Below are 17,540 nucleotides of genomic sequence, written 5' to 3'. Positions count from 1 at the left end.
TATCTGATAAGTCACAGTAAATGTCATCCGACATGCATTATATTAAAAAGTGTATGTACACCAGCAGCAACTACGACCTCAATAATAAACAAAGTAGAATTACTGAAGTACTGACAATGTAGAAGCTTTGTAAAAGTAGAACTGATGGCAGAGCTGTTGTATTGGATTGCATTAGATTGTACAGGTGTTCCTAATAAAGTGATCAGTGGACTTTTTGGTAGTTTAATCAATAACAGTGAGTGTTACTCTATATGTGCACTTTTATAATGTAGATGTGTATTTGATTGATGTATCTGTTTTTATTGTTGTTGTTGTTGCTGTGATGTTATACTGAAGACACTGATGTCTGAGGATAATTTCACACTTTATCATATTTTATAGACGATCATTTCTTTTCATTTAAAATGTGAATCATAGCTGGAAAACATGTAGTGGAGTAAAAAGTCAAATATCTGCCTCTGTAATGTAGTGGAGTGGAAGTATAAAGTAGCAGGAAAAGGAAGTACAAGTACTTCAAGGTTGTACTTAAGTACAGTACTGGAGTGAATGTACTATAAGTTACAAAAGCAGATGGATCCTTCCAAAAAACTAGTAAAGAGTTCCAAACTAAATGAGTCTCAATAAAGAGCTTCCAAACACATTTAATGACACATTTCCATAAAGAAGCGACACTAGTTCATGATGGAGGAGAGTCAATAAGATGAGTGCTGTTTTTCTGAATACTACAGTATTTATTGAATAAAAGAAGTGAAGCCCCCCCCCCCCCCCCCCCCCCCCCCCGCTGTCTCCACATCAGTCCTGTAGTAGAAATAGAAACAGCTCTATATTTCACTCCTCTATGGTCCCTGTAGACTTTACTGCTCTCCAGCTTTACTGTGTGTTGTATTGATGTGTGAGAGTTTCTTTAATGATTTACTTTAAAGATTAGAGATGCTGCTTTCAGGAACTAAAGGTTTCCATGTGACGTCACTGCAGCAGATATCGTGGGACATTTAAACAGTAAAACTAGAAACTGTAGTTATAAAGTTGACAGGACAGAGAAACAGAATGAAACTTTAAATGATCAGACAGCTGTGATGGAGCTCAGGATTGATCAGGAGGACGCTGCTTTACTCCAAACAGTCTCCCTGTCTGAACCTGGACTGTGTGTAGAAGAACTCACAACATTCATTAACACTAATTAACATTCATTAACATAACACTAATTTACACTAATTAACATTAATACACATCAGGTCCTGTGTGTGTGTCTGGAGGTTTAATCATCAATGAAGTTACGCTGCTGTGTCTCTTAATGAGACGCACTGATGGTTTCTGCTGCGGGATTATTTCATCAACCTGCAACCCATCTGTTATTAATCACAATGTTCATTTTTATGACCCGGTCCGCCCGATCCGCGGATATCACAGCGACCTGAAACAGGCCGGAAACGGTTTAAATAAGGTCGGATAAACGTCCTGAGTGGACTGTTATCAAAGTTCTGCTGTTTCTAGAGGAGCTAAGCTAACAGCAGTTAGCACTAACAACATGAACAAACAGCCATTAAAGAGTCAAACACTGAAACTGTCGGTTACATTACCTTTAGATGGAGGAAAGAATCTGCGCCATCATGTCAGAGAAAGAGAAAGTAAATGTAGGCAGGAAATAGGCGGGAAGAGAGAGGTGTGACGTCACAGTGACCCGCAGCCGGTGTTGCACTTTATTCTGTCACCTGCTCAGTATCTTCACTTACTGACAGGTTATTGTCACATGTGGAACAGTAATTATGGTGGATATAATTATAAACATCATATTAACCCTAAACTGCTTGAATATTTTACACTATGATTTGGAAGATTGATCTTCTGGTAACGAATCAATCAGAAATCACTTTCATCACCCAGGAGTTTGTTTTTGTTGCATTTGAGCAAAAATGTGCCATAAAAACACCAAGAAATATGTGATATTTGTAGGTTTGAAGTATTTTGCATTTGTAGAGTCCACTAAAGTTGTAAATATATACATATATATATATACATATATATATATATATATATATATATATATATATAAATAAATATATATAAATATTATATGAACGTCTATCTTAATTTTCTGTCAGCAGTTGCTTTCTGTCATTAAAAAGAGAGATTAATAAAACATTTTTGCACAAGAAATTCAGTATAAAAAATACAACATATTTGTACAGCTACTTGTTATTCTCCACTATTCCTTACTTCATCCTACACTTTGCTAAATATTGTTCTTTCTACCATAAATGTCAGATATGGATGGTTGTTGATTTAAGAAATATCTAATCCTCTAAGAACCGAGGCTGTGTGGTTTGTGTGTGTCGTCTCTAGACTGATGAAACCTACATAACTGCCTCTCAGACTGTAGGATCCGTTCTGTCTCACTGTCCTCACTATCAGCATGAAAAGGCCTCTCGTCCATTTAGCTCATCAAATCTCCTGTATCCATCATTTCCAGTGAGAATTACTGTAGTAGATAATAAAACCAGGCATCATTTTCCATCATGTTAACGTCTCCATCACTGAACATTGTGTTGAACTAACTGCAGGTTTCAGTGACCACTTCCTGTTATTAAAACACGTCTAATAACAAGCAGGGCTGTGATTGGCCAGCAGTAACAGGAAGTGCTCCTGCTGCTACTCATACAGACTCAAGAAAAAAAAAGATTAAAGACAGAAGCAACAGTAAGATGATCTTCAATTAACTTTCCGTTAGCGTTAGAATCTACACTGCAAAAACTCCCCTACTGGAAACGCTACTAAATATTCTTTGAACTGGTGAAATTTGATCATTTCAAGCAAGAAAATCTGCCAGTGGGGTCAGAAAAATGACTAAAGAACTATCTTCTTCTCTGTCGACACCCACAAACCTGAAACCTGCAGACGTGCTGCCCTGCAGGTTTCAGTGACCACTTCCTGTTACTGCTGGCCAATCACAGCCCTGCAGGGCGTCTCCACAACATCTCTGATGTTTGTGCTTGCGGGAAACACTGTTATCCATCTAGAGCTCTCTATCTATCAGCATCTGATTCAAAACTCATGACTTCTCTTTACTTGTATGAAACAATTACTTAATGTCTGTTCTTGTTTGTTGCACCGGGAAATAGCAGAGACCAGAGCACATGAAGACCTGAAGACACACAGTGTGAGGATCTACGTTTGCCATGAGCCAGATGCAGTGGAATCATCATCGAGGGAATCCCTGTGCTGAAATCTCCCGACAATCTGGCCAGAGGATGAATCTCCAGTACCCAGCGAGACTTCACAAAACCTTTGAGGTCTTTCAAAGACTGTTTGTTGGACTTGACACTCAAAACCGCCCAAAACCATCCCCCAGGTTCATGAGCCTCAAAAACAAGCTTCTAGCATAGAAAGTCAAACGTGACCTCACACGCCATACTGGCTGTTTTATTGTTGTTGTTCAATAATGTTATATTTTTCTGAGTGTGATTCTTCAGATTGATGTATCTGAATCTCCAGTTTCCTTCAACACTCTGTTGGCCTTTCAAGAGTGAGACCTCCCAACAGCTGTTTATTCATATTTTTATCATTTAAAAGATTTTGTTGTTATTGCTATTATTGTCTTTCTTATTTAATTATTTTGTTTTTAATTGAACATTTTCTTGCCTGTATAACTGTAATTTATTATTATTAATTAATATTACTATTATGAGATCATTATAAAAATCAAATTCAATGTAAACAAATTTAATTTACAATTGTAAAAACATATTTACATATTAAATATTTATATATAAATATACAGTATAACAATGTATATGTAACAATCAATAATGTTTTTAATATGATGATAATTAATGAATAAAGACCAAACAGACTAAAGAGATAAAAGATGAATTTAATGTGAACAATGTTAAACATGTAAAAGAACATTAAAGATTAAAGATTTTAAATAAATGTTTTATATCAAAGTGTCAGAAAAATAATCAATCAGTGTGATCAGCTCTATTGATATTAAATCTATTTCTCATATAACAGAAAGATGTGACAGATTTATGTCATCGGTGATGTCATCAGTGACGTCATCGGTGACGTCATCCTCACAGTGTGGTGAACTGGCTCAGAGCTCCTCTCAGCTTATCAGCGATCTGACCAATCAGAGAGCAGAGAGGAGATGACATCACACAACGATACATTCCTGCACCTGACACCCCCCCCGACACACACACACAAATGCGCGCACACACATACTCACACACACACGGACGTGCACACACACACATAATCACACACACACACACACACACATAATCACACACACACGCACACACATACTCACACACACACACACACACACACACACACATACTCACGCACACACACACACACATACTCACGCACACACACACACACACATACTCACACACACACACACACACATACTCACGCACACACACACACACATACTCACGCACACACACACACACACAAACACACACATACTCACACACACACACACACACACATACTCACGCACACACACACACACACACACACACACACACACACACACACACACACACACACATACTCACATGCACATACTCACATGCACATACTCACACATCCCCCCTCACCTGTTGGTAGAAGGTCACCTGTTCCTCCAGGTAACGCTGCATCACTCTGTTGTAGTCGTAGATACGGTTGCTATGGAAATGATTCATCTCAGCTGTCAGGAGACATACGGAGTTGGATTACAACACAGGTGTGTAGAAAAGTGTGTAGTACAGTGTGTGTATTGTGTGTTACCCTGCAGTGTGTAGTACAGTGTGTAGTACAGTGTGTGTATTGTGTGTTACCCTGCAGTGTGTGGTACAGTGTGTAGTACAGTGTGTAGTACAGTGTGTAGTACAGTGTGTGTATTGTGTGTTACCCTGCAGTGTGTAGTACAGTGTGTAGTACAGTGTGTGTATTGTGTGTTACCCTGTAGTGTGTAGTACAGTGTGTAGTACAGTGTGTGTATTGTGTGTTACCCTGCAGTGTGTAGTACAGTGTGTAGTATCGTGTGTAGTACAGTGTGTATGGTGTGTATCGTGTGTTACCCTGCAGCGTGTAGTACAGTGTGTAGTACAGTGTGTATATTGTGTGTTACCCTGTAGTGTGTAGTACAGTGTGTAGTACAGTGTGTAGTATCGTGTGTTACCCTGCAGTGTGTAGTACAGTGTGTAGTACAGTGTGTGTATCGTGTGTTACCCTGCAGTGTGTAGTACAGTGTGTGTATCGTGTGTTACCCTGCAGTGTGTAGTACAGTGTGTAGTACAGTGTGTGTATTGTGTGTTACCCTGCAGTGTGTAGTACAGTGTGTAGTACAGTGTGTAGTATCGTGTGTTACCCTGCAGTGTGTAGTACAGTGTGTATTGTGTGTATCGTGTGTTACCCTGCAGTGTGTAGTACAGTGTGTATTGTGTGTATCGTGTGTTACCCTGCAGTGTGTAGTACAGTGTGTATTGTGTGTATCGTGTGTTACCCTGCAGTGTGTAGTACAGTGTGTATTGTGTGTATCGTGTGTTACCCTGCAGTGTGTAGTACAGTGTGTATTGTGTGTATCGTGTGTTACCCTGCAGTGTGTAGTACAGTGTGTATTGTGTGTATCGTGTGTTACCTTGCAGTGTGTAGTACAGTGTGTGTATTGTGTGTTACCCTGCAGTGTGTAGTACAGTGTGTAGTACAGTGTGTGTATCGTGTGTTACCCTGCAGTGTGTAGTACAGTGTGTGTATCGTGTGTTACCCTGCAGTGTCTAGTAAAGTGTTTGTATCGTGTGTTACCCTGCAGTGTGTAGTACAGTGTGTATTGTGTGTATCGTGTGTTACCCTGCAGTGTGTAGTACAGTGTTTGTATCGTGTGTTACCCTGCAGTGTGTAGTACAGTGTGTAGTACAGTGTGTGTATCGTGTGTTACCCTGCAGTGTGTAGTACAGTGTGTAGTACAGTGTGTGTATCGTGTGTTACCCTGCAGTGTGTAGTACAGTGTGTAGTACAGTGTGTGTATCGTGTGTTACCCTGCAGTGTGTAGTACAGTGTGTGTATTGTGTGTTACCCTGCAGTGTGTAGTACAGTGTGTAGTACAGTGTGTGTATTGTGTGTTACCCTGCAGTGTGTAGTACAGTGTGTAGTACAATGTGTGTATTGTGTGTTACCCTGCAGTGTGTAGTACAGTGTGTAGTACAGTGTGTAGTACAGTGTGTGTATTGTGTGTTACCCTGCAGTGTGTAGTACAGCGTGTAGTACAATGTGTGTATTGTGTGTTACCCTGCAGTGTGTAGTACAGTGTGTAGTACAGTGTGTAGTACAGTGTGTGTATTGTGTGTTACCCTGCAGTGTGTAGTACAGTGTGTGTATTGTGTGTTACCCTGCAGTGTGTAGTACAGTGTGTGTATTGTGTGTTACCCTGCAGTGTGTAGCTCATGCAGCTGATTCGATGATTCAGGGTTTTTCGGTCGTTGTTGCTGATTTTTCCTGCAGAAACTAAACGATCTCCTTCCTTCACTTTGTCTATTGCAGCCTGCACACACACACACACACACACACACACACACACACAGACGTGCACTCACAAACACACACACACACACACACACACACACACACACACACACCCTTCATGACATCATTGCATCTCATTAAAAACAGTTAATGTTTCACTTTTGTTTCTGTCGACGTCCTAAAAAAATAATATGAATCAATACTTTAATCGATAGTTGTGTAGTATTACTGCGTGTAGTACTTTGTGTACTAGTACTGTGTGTGTGATGTAGCACTGTGTGTTCTAGTACTCTGTTTACTAGTACTGTGTGTACTAGTACTGTGTGTGTGGTGTAGTACTGTGTACTAGTACTGTGTGTATCAGTGGAGGCTGGTCCATAGAGGCAGAGGAAGTTGCTCCTCCTCTATTTTTTGAGAGGCAAAAGGGAGATCAAAATATAAAAAAGAATATTTGGTTGAAATAAACAATTACCAAATCTCAGTATTATTTATAACATATTTTTTCTCTCTTTTTGGAAAAAATCCAACTGAAATTCTGTTTAAAATGCTTCAACAGCGACACCTGCAGGGCGGGAGGAGAAAGAGCAGTGTGTGTGAAGTGGTGGTGTTGGGGGGTGGGGGTGGGGGGGGGGGGGGGGGGGCAATTGGTGGAGGTGGAGTGGGGGACAGAGGAGGACGGGTGCCTGCTGTCCTCCGCAGGGCGGGATCTCTTACATTAGACTCAATGTATTTCATTTTTTTTCATGCTAATCTGTGATTGGCCATGACACGTAAAATGGAGGCTGTCCTCCCTAACCAATCAACAACCAGAATGCAATATTGACATCGAGTTGGTCCAATGATAGTTTCCAGATTTCATCTTCAATTCTCTCCACTGTAAGGCAGAGTAGCAGCAGCTCCTCGCTTAGCCAATACAACAGTTAGCTTGTTGTAGCAGCCTGAAGGACTCTTTATACATCCATGGAAGGACTGTTAAGGACTGTTGTTAAGCTAACAGGAGAAATTATCTGGACTGTGCAGCGCAGCAGCAGCAGGACGCTGCCGGGGAGGCTGGAGAGAGAAGCAACCGGAGAAACAACCAGGAGAGTTAGCTTGTTTGTCATTGTTGCTAATGATATCAGACTGGTTAACCAGCAGCCACAAAGTTCTGTTAACTAACAAACAAGATGACCAACAGTCACAAATGGACGTTGTGACATGAATACTTCATCTCCATGATAGAAAGAAGACATCAGATAACGTGAGTCAGATACAGCTTCTCTCTCTCTGTCTCTTTGGTCGCTAATTTCATCTCTGATGGTTAAATGTCTCTGTGTGGCTTTTTTGTGTTTTTTTAAATCTCCTTAACAAAAATGCAGCAAAGATCATATAATGTGTTGTAGGTAACGTTAGTTTGCTTGTTGAAGTTACAGTGAGCTGACTTTTTAATTGAGTGTTTGTTCAGTCCCCTGTTGATGTTGTGTGATTAGTGAATGAGTGCAGGAGGTCTGGCTGCTTGCTTCTGACAGTTTCTTTAGTTTGTTTTTAAACCGAGCTGTATATTGAGTAATAAGCTTAAAGTTAAATAGAATAACAAGTGTTAACTACTGGTGTAACTGATCGTAGTTGATCTGTGATCCGTACGGATCGCCCCCCACGGTTTGGCAGGCATATGAACTGTGGATTAATTGCAAAATTTAATGTCTCATTTAAGACAAAGTAAACAAACTGCTGTATGTACAAGTCACGGACAGACAGCGTGTTGCTAACAGGGATTTTGAAGAGCAACGATAAAACCAGCATCAACGGGTCTGATGTGACATTCGAGTTGTTTACCTGCTGTTTAATGTGCTGCAGCTGAGCAGCTAATTAGCATCTAGCTGCTAACTGGTGTTAGCGGTGAATGTTTGTTATCATCAGGTTTTGATGATGTGGACAGAGGCTGTTTCATTCACTGTTTAAAAGAGGAAGGTTTCATGCCTCATATTGCAATAACTGAGCATTTAATATTTTATATATTTTATTTTATTTTATTTAAACATTGGACATCTTAAATGTTGTTTTCATTTAAGACCATGGGCGAAAGTTCCTTGCTGTTTCTGGCTGTCAGTGTGTTACAGATATATAGAAAACAAAGTTTTATTTCTTTGACTCAAATCCGTGATATGATCCGAACCGTGAGTTTGTGATCCATTGCACCCCTAGTGTTAACATGTCAGCTTTGTAGACTATATTTTGTATGTCGTACATATAGATGAGAGAGTGTAAGTCATGTATTTGATACATGCATTAATACTTTCTGATGTGAACCTTCACTTTTAGATCTGTGAATGTTTCTAGTATTCAGCACTGAACCTGTATCACAGTATAAGCTTTGTGCTACTTTATATATTTCTGTATACTAAGTACTGTGTGTACTAGTACTGTGTGTGTAGTATTACTGTGTGGTATTACTGTATGTACTAGTACTGTGTGTGTAGTGCTACTGTGTGTAGTATTACTGTGTGTACTAGTACTGTGTGTGTAGTGCTACTGTGTGGTATTACTGTATGTACTAGTACTGTGTGTGTAGTACTACTGTATGCAGTATTACTGTGTGTACTAGTACTGTGTGTGTAGTACTACTGTGTGTAGTATTACTGTGTGTGTAGTGCTACTGTGTGGTATTACTGTATGTACTAGTACTGTGTGTGTAGTATTACTGTGTGCAGTATTACTGTGTGTACTAGTACTGTGTGTGTAGTACTACTGTGTGTAGTATTACTGTGTGTACTAGTACTGTGTGTGTAGTGCTACTGTGTGGTATTACTGTATGTACTAGTACTGTGTGTGTAGTACTACTGTGTGCAGTATTACTGTATGTACTAGTACTGTGTGTGTAGTGCTACTGTGTGGTATTACTGTATGTACTAGTACTGTGTGTGTAGTACTACTGTGTGATATTACTGTATGTACTAGTACTGTGTGTGTAGTACTACTGTGTGGTATTACTGTATGTACTAGTACTGTGTGTGTAGTACTACTGTGTGGTATTACTGTATGTACTAGTACTGTGTGTGTAGTACTACTGTGTGGTATTACTGTATGTACTAGTACTGTGTGTGTAGTACTACTGTGTGGTATTACTGTATGTACTAGTACTGTGTGTGTAGTACTACTGTGTGCAGTATTACTGTGTGTACTAGTACTGTGTGTGTAGGACTACTGTGTGGTATTACTGTATGTACTAGTACTGTGTGTGTAGTACTACTGTGTGGTATTACTGTATGTACTAGTACTGTGTGTGTAGTACTACTGTGTGGTATTACTGTATGTACTAGTACTGTGTGTGTAGTACTACTGTGTGCAGTATTACTGTGTGTACTAGTACTGTGTGTGTAGTACTACTGTGTGGTATTACTGTATGTACAAGTACTGTGTGTGTAGTACTACTGTGTGGTATTACTGTATGTACTAGTACTGTGTGTGTAGTACTACTGTGTGGTATTACTGTATGTACTAGTACTGTGTGTGTAGTACTACTGTGTAGTATTACTGTGTGCACTAGTACTGTGTGTGTAGTGTTACTGTGTGTAGTATTACTGTGTGTACTAGTACTGTGTGTGTAGTACTACTGTGTGTAGTATTACTGTATGTACTAGTACTGTGTGTGTAGTGCTACTGTGTGTAGTATTACTGTATGTACTAGTACTGTGTGTAGTATTACTGTATGTACTAGTACTGTGTTTGTAGTGCTACTGTGTGTAGTATTACTGTGTGCAGTATTACTGTGTGTACTAGTACTGTGTGTGGTGTAGTACTGTGTGTACTAGTACTGTGTGTGTAGTATTACTGTGTGGTATTACTGTATGTACTAGTACTGTGTGTGTAGTGCTACTGTGTGTAGTATTACTGTGTATACTAGTACTGTGTGTGTAGTGCTACTGTGTGTAGTACTACTGTGTGGTATTACTGTATGTACTAGTACTGTGTGTGTAGTGCTACTGTGTGGTATTACTGTGTATACTAGTACTGTGTGTGTAGTGCTACTGTGTGTAGTACTACTGTGTGGTATTACTGTGTGTACTAGTACTGTGTGTGTAGTGCTACTGTGTGGTATTACTGTGTGTACTAGTACTGTGTGTGTAGTACTACTGTGTGGTATTACTGTATGTACTAGTACTGTGTGTGTAGTACTACTGTGTGCAGTATTACTGTGTGTACTAGTACTGTGTGTGTAGTACTACTGTGTGGTATTACTGTATGTACTAGTACTGTGTGTGTAGTGTTACTGTGTGTAGTATTACTGTGTGTACTAGTACTGTGTGTGTAGTACTACTGTGTGTAGTATTACTGTGTGTACTAGTACACACAGTACTAGTACACACAGTACTAGTACTGTGTGTACTAGTACTGTGTGTGTAGTGCTACTGTGTAGTATTACTGTATGTACTAGTACTGTGTGTGTAGTACTACTGTGTGGTATTACTGTATGTACTAGTACTGTGTGTGTAGTACTACTGTGTGCAGTATTACTGTGTGTACTAGTACTGTGTGTGTAGTACTACTGTGTGGTATTACTGTATGTACTAGTACTGTGTGTGTAGTGTTACTGTGTGTAGTATTACTGTGTGTACTAGTACTGTGTGTGTAGTACTACTGTGTGTAGTATTACTGTGTGTACTAGTACTGTGTGTGTAGTACTACTGTGTGCAGTATTACTGTGTGTACTAGTACTGTGTGTGTAGTACTACTGTGTGCAGTATTACTGTGTGTACTAGTACTGTGTGTGTAGTACTACTGTGTGGTATTACTGTATGTACTAGTACTGTGTGTGTAGTGTTACTGTGTGTAGTATTACTGTGTGTACTAGTACTGTGTGTGTAGTACTACTGTGTGTAGTATTACTGTGTGTACTAGTACTGTGTGTGTAGTACTACTGTGTGTAGTATTACTGTATGTACTAGTACTGTGTGTGTAGTATTACTGTGTGCAGTATTACTGTGTGTACTAGTACTGTGTGTGTAGTACTACTGTGTGTAGTATTACTGTATGTACTAGTACTGTGTGTGTAGTACTACTGTGTGTAGTATTACTGTGTGTACTAGTACTGTGTGTGTAGTACTACTGTGTGGTATTACTGTATGTACTAGTACTGTGTGTGTAGTGTTACTGTGTGGTATTACTGTATGTACTAGTACTGTGTGTGTAGTACTACTGTGTGGTATTACTGTATGTACTAGTACTGTGTGTGTAGTACTACTGTGTGTACTAGTACTGTGTGTGTAGTACTACTGTGTGCAGTATTACTGTGTGTACTAGTACTGTGTGTGTAGTACTACTGTGTGTAGTATTACTGTATGTACTAGTGCTGTGTGTGTAGTATTACTGTGTGCAGTATTACTGTGTGTACTAGTACTGTGTGTGTAGTGCTACTGTGTGTAGTATTACTGTGTGTACTAGTACTGTGTGTGTAGTACTCTACTACTGCAGTACCTTGTGTACAGCAATGATTTCTGGGAAACATCCCAGCAGCCCTTTGTACTCGCCGTTTGTCTCCAACAGGAAGTGAAGATCCTTCTGAGGCTGCAGGTCAACACAGGTCAGAGGTCAGAGGTCATTCTAGATCACACGTTCAGCATAAATAAATAAAATACTCATTAAATACTGTAAATATTATATATAAAATAATATTATTTACAATATTTAATATAAGTTGAGAAGCATGATAAACATACAAATATAATTAATTCATACTGATCCAGGCAGTAATGAGTATAAAGATTATAATTTATATTTCAACATTTGTATATATTTTATGTTTATATGTGTGTGTATTATTATGTATATATATATATATATGTGTGTGTGTGTGTGTGTTTTACCTGCTGTGCGACTATCTCTGCGATCTCCTCGTATGTTTTTCCAGCAGCAGTCAGAGCTTCAGTCAGCGTCTCTTCTCCTGAAAACACAAACATCAACAAATAAACTCTTTAGAACATCTTTGGAATAATAAAATATATAAAAATATAAATAATGAACCTGACACATGACTGACATTTCCCTTCTTTACTTGAAGAAACAACCACTGTCACATTAACCTGTTGATCATCTGACTTTATTCTCTGATTGTCAAACCTCTGATTGTCCCTGAACGCACCAACACAAACACCTTTACTCTGAAAACATGAAGGACACTTCCTGCTTCCTGGTTAACGTGTTTCCTCTCTGCTCACCTGGATATTTGCTGCTGCTGAACACAGCTGACAGGTTACTGAAGGCTCGGCCAATCCGCTCGTACTCTTTAGGCAGCGCTACACACACACACACACACACACACACACACACACACAGACACACACACACAGACACACACACAGACACACACACAGACACACACACACACACACACACACACACACAGACACACACACAGACACACACAAACACACACACACACGCATAGACACACATAGATTATTCAGTCAGGAGTGTCTTTTATATATATATGTGTGTACATATACAGTGTGTGTGTGTGTGTGTGTGTGTGTGTGTATGTGTGTGTGTGTGTACTGACGTCCTGTGCAGCGTTTCCAGTGTGTGTTTCCAACGTTCAGCAGCTCTTTAACGCCGTCATCCATCAACTTTGTGAACCGACTGTATTGTTCACACCTCTGTTCACTGCACACACACACAGACACGCACACGCACACGCGCACACGCACACGCACACGCACACGCACACGCACACACACACACACACACACGCACACACACACACGCACACGCACGCACATTATATATGTTTTAGGGGGCCACATATATCCGTATGTTTTAACACTGTAAAGGCCCAGAGAGGATTTAAAGACTTTTATTTTGAGAGGATTTAAAGACTTTTATTTTGACGTACACCTCGACAGCGTCCAGCTCCGTAGCTTCGGGCTCGATCAGACAGAAGATCATTGGTCCGACCGTCTCGTCTTTCTCCGCCTTCCTCTTCCCTGTTTTCCACTCCTGAACACACAACACAAATATGAGCCAATCAGGACGAAGCACCAAACCTCCTCACAGCTGATTGGCTGAAGCTGCTGCCGGGGCAGAGCTGAACCTGCCTTCTCATCTCTGTAGGTGAGGAAGAGCTGGAAGACGTCGCTCTGAGATACGACGGGATGACGACACATCCGAGTCATCCAGGCCTGCAGCCGCTCCATCCTCGACCTGATGAAGTCCTCCTCGAACCGGCCTGAAAGCACAGGTAAACACAGTCAAAGGTCATCCTGTGATTGGTTGTTTCAGCAGACAATGATCTGCTGTGACCTGTTAGTATGTTCTATGAACAGTTGTGATCTACTGTGATCCACTGCAATCTACTCTGATCTATTGTGGTCTACTGTGACCTGTTAGTATGTTCTATGAACAGTTGTGATCTACTGTGATCTATTGGTATGTTCTATGAACAGTTGTGATCTACAGTGATCTGTTGGTATGTTCTATGAACAGTTGTGATCTACAGTGATCTGTTGGTATGTTCTATGAACAGTTGTGATCTACAGTGATCTGTTGGTATGTTCTATGAACAGTTGTGATCTACAGTGATCTGTTGGTATGTTCTATGAACAGTTGTGATCTACGGTGATCTGTTGGTATGTTCTATGATCCGTTGTGATCTACTGTGATCTGTTGGTATGTTCTATGATCAGTTGTGATCTACTGTGATCTGTTTGTATGTTCTATGATCCGTTGTGATCTACTGTGATCTGTTGGTATGTTCTATGATCAGTTGTGATCTACTGTGATCTGTTGGTATGTTCTATGATCAGTTGTGATCTACTGTGATCTGTTGGTATGTTCTATGATCAGTTGTGATCTACTGTGATCTGTTGGTATGTTCTATGATCAGTTGTGATCTACTGTGATCTGTTGGTATGTTCTATGATCCGTTGTGATCTACTGTGATCTATTGGTATGTTCTATGATCAGTTGTGATCTACTGTGATCTGTTGGTATGTTCTATGATCCGTTGTGATCTACTGTGATCTATTGGTATGTTCTATGATCAGTTGTGATCTACTGTGATCTGTTGGTATGTTCTATGATCAGTTGTGATCTACTGTGATCTGTTGGTATGTTCTATGATCAGTTGTGATCTACTGTGATCTGTTTGTATGTTCTATGATCCGTTGTGATCTACTGTGATCTGTTGGTATGTTCTATGATCAGTTGTGATCTACTGTGATCTGTTGGTATGTTCTATGATCAGTTGTGATCTACTGTGATCTGTTGGTATGTTCTATGATCAGTTGTGATCTACTGTGATCTGTTGGTATGTTCTATGATCAGTTGTGATCTACTGTGATCTGTTGGTATGTTCTATGATCCGTTGTGATCTACTGTGATCTATTGGTATGTTCTATGATCAGTTGTGATCTACTGTGATCTGTTGGTATGTTCTATGATCAGTTGTGATCTACTGTGATCTGTTGGTATGTTCTATGATCAGTTGTGATCTACTGTGATCTGTTGGTATGTTCTATGATCCGTTGTGATCTACTGTGATCTATTGGTATGTTCTATGATCAGTTGTGATCTACTGTGATCTGTTGGTATGTTCTATGATCAGTTGTGATCTACTGTGATCTGTTGGTATGTTCTATGATCAGTTGTGATCTACTGTGATCTGTTGGTATGTTCTATGATCAGTTGTGATCTACTGTGATCTGTTGGTATGTTCTATGATCAGTTGTGATCTACTGTGATCTGTTGGTATGTTCTATGATCAGTTGTGATCTACTGTGATCTGTTGGTATGTTCTATGATCAGTTGTGATCTACTGTGATCTGTTGGTATGTTCTATGAACAGTTGTGATCTACTGTGATCTGTTGGTATGTTCTATGATCAGTTGTGATCTACTGTGATCTGTTGGTATGTTCTATGATCAGTTGTGATCTACTGTGATCTGTTGGTATGTTCTATGATCCGTTGTGATCTACTGTGATCTATTGGTATGTTCTATGATCAGTTGTGATCCACAGCAGTCCAGAAGAAGGCTCATGCTAGCTAGAGAGACATGCCTGATGTGGACAGAGTCATACAGGTGTGGTTGTCATGGTGATTGCTCACCTGTGACCTGTTTGTCGGGGAGGGAGGGGATGGGCAGCGCTGAGCCAAACTTCTCCTGCAGACGTTCATACAGCCAATCAAAGTGCTTGTAGCGATGATTGACAGCTCTGTTAGTCATCTGGAAGAAGATGGTGCAGAGTTACTGTGTTTTAATGTATAATGTTACTGAGTATCAGTGTTTAATATTGTATATAACTGAGTTAGTTCACACTCGGTGGGATCTGGTGGTCAGCTATCATGTATTATTCTGTATTTTTGTGTATTACTGTGTGTATTTTTGTGTATATCTGTGTGTATTTTTGTGTATTACTGTGTGTATTTTTGTGTATTACTGTGTATATTTTTGTGTATTACTGTGTGTATTTTTGTGTATATCTGTGTGTATTTTTGTGTATATCTGTGTGTATTTTTGTGTATTACTGTGTATATTTTTGTGTATTACTGTGTGTATTTTTGTGTATTACTGTGTATATTTTTGTATATTACTGTGTGTATTTTTGTGTATTACTGTTTGTATTTTTGTGTATATCTGTGTGTATTTTTGTGTATTACTGTTTGTATTTTTGTGTATATCTGTGTGTATTTTTGTGTATTACTGTGTGTATTTTTGTGTATTACTGTGTATATTTTTGTGTATTACTGTGTATATTTTTGTGTATTACTGTGTGTATTTTTGTGTATTACTGTGTATATTTTTGTATATTACTGTGTGTATTTTTGTGTATTACTGTTTGTATTTTTGTGTATTACTGTGTGTATTTTTGTGTATTACTGTGTGTATTTTTGTGTATTACTGTTTGTATTTTTGTGTATTACTGTGTATATTTTTGTGTATTACTGTTTGTATTTTTGTGTATTACTGTTTGTATTTTTGTGTATTACTGTTTGTATTTTTGTGTATTACTGTGTATATTTTTGTGTATTACTGTTTGTATTTTTGTGTATTACTGTTTGTATTTTTGTGTATTACTGTGTATATTTTTGTGTATTACTGTTTGTATTTTTGTGTATTACTGTTTGTATTTTTGTGTATTACTGTGTGTATTTTTGTGTATTACTGTGTATATTTTTGTGTTTTACTGTGTGTATTTTTGTGTATTACTGTGTGTATTTTTGTGTATTACTGTGTGTATTTTTGTGTTTTACTGTGTGTATTTTTGTGTATTACTGTGTGTATTTTTGTGTATTACTGTGTGTATTTTTGTGTTTTACTGTGTATATTTTTGTGTATTACTGTGTGTATTTTTGTGTATTACTGTGTGTATTTTTGTGTATTACTGTGTGTATTTTTGTGTATTACTGTGTATTACTGTGTAATATTGTGTATTACTGTGTGTATTTTTGTGTATTACTGTGTGTATTTTTGTGTATTACTGTGTGTATTTTTGTGTATTACTGTGTGTATTTTTGTGTATTTTTGTGTATTACTGTGTGTATTTTTGTGTATTACTGTGGATATTTTTGTGTTTTACTGTGTGTATTTTTGTGTATTACTGTGTATTACTGTGTATTACTGTGTATTACTGTGTGTCACTGTGTATTACTGTGTATTACTGTGTATTACTGTGTAATATTGTGTATTACTGTGTATTACTGTGTATAACTGTGTAATATTGTGTATTACTGTGTATCACTGTGTATTACTGTGTAATATTGTGTATTACTGTGTATTACTGTGTATTACTGTGTATTACTGTGTATAACTGTGTAATATTGTGTATTACTGTGTATCACTGTGTATTACTGTGTATCACTGTGTATTACTGTGTATTACTGTGTATTACTGTGTAATATTGTGTATTACTGTGTATTACTGTGTATTATTGTGTATTACTGTGTATCATTGTGTATTACTGTGTATTATTGTGTATTACTGTGTATCATTGTGTATTACTGTGTATTATTGTGTATTACTGTGTATTATTGTGTATTACTGTGTATCATT

General features: G+C 38.6%; 2 protein-coding genes across 3 annotated transcripts in view; both read right to left on the bottom strand.

Moving 5' to 3' along the window:
• Positions 1-1,834, bottom strand: part of LOC121891677 (NLR family CARD domain-containing protein 3-like) — a 408,525-nt gene extending 406,691 nt beyond the window's left edge. For both annotated transcript variants that reach the window (XM_042404202.1, XM_042404204.1), the window contains exon 1: positions 1,581-1,834. The gene's annotated coding sequence lies outside the window, so the exon portion shown is untranslated. The remainder of the gene's footprint in view (positions 1-1,580) is intronic.
• A 2,061-nt stretch (positions 1,835-3,895) lies between these two features.
• The window catches only part of LOC121891699 (sorting nexin-9-like), an 18,487-nt gene continuing 4,842 nt past the window's right edge, over positions 3,896-17,540 (bottom strand). Inside the window, exons 10-19 of the mRNA XM_042404259.1 lie at positions 15,596-15,713; positions 13,587-13,717; positions 13,385-13,488; positions 13,052-13,155; positions 12,711-12,788; positions 12,360-12,436; positions 11,971-12,060; positions 6,421-6,535; positions 4,611-4,702; positions 3,896-4,121 (exon numbers count right to left, since the gene is read on the bottom strand). Coding sequence (XP_042260193.1) covers positions 4,074-4,121; positions 4,611-4,702; positions 6,421-6,535; positions 11,971-12,060; positions 12,360-12,436; positions 12,711-12,788; positions 13,052-13,155; positions 13,385-13,488; positions 13,587-13,717; positions 15,596-15,713 — 957 coding nt within the window. The 3' untranslated portion in view covers positions 3,896-4,073. The remainder of the gene's footprint in view (positions 4,122-4,610; positions 4,703-6,420; positions 6,536-11,970; positions 12,061-12,359; positions 12,437-12,710; positions 12,789-13,051; positions 13,156-13,384; positions 13,489-13,586; positions 13,718-15,595; positions 15,714-17,540) is intronic.

This window comes from Thunnus maccoyii, chromosome 24 (genome assembly GCF_910596095.1).
Source record: "Thunnus maccoyii chromosome 24, fThuMac1.1, whole genome shotgun sequence".
NCBI lineage: Eukaryota > Metazoa > Chordata > Actinopteri > Scombriformes > Scombridae > Thunnus > Thunnus maccoyii.
The sequence above is the reverse complement of the archived record's forward strand: the minus strand, read 5'-3'. Positions and strand labels throughout refer to the sequence as shown.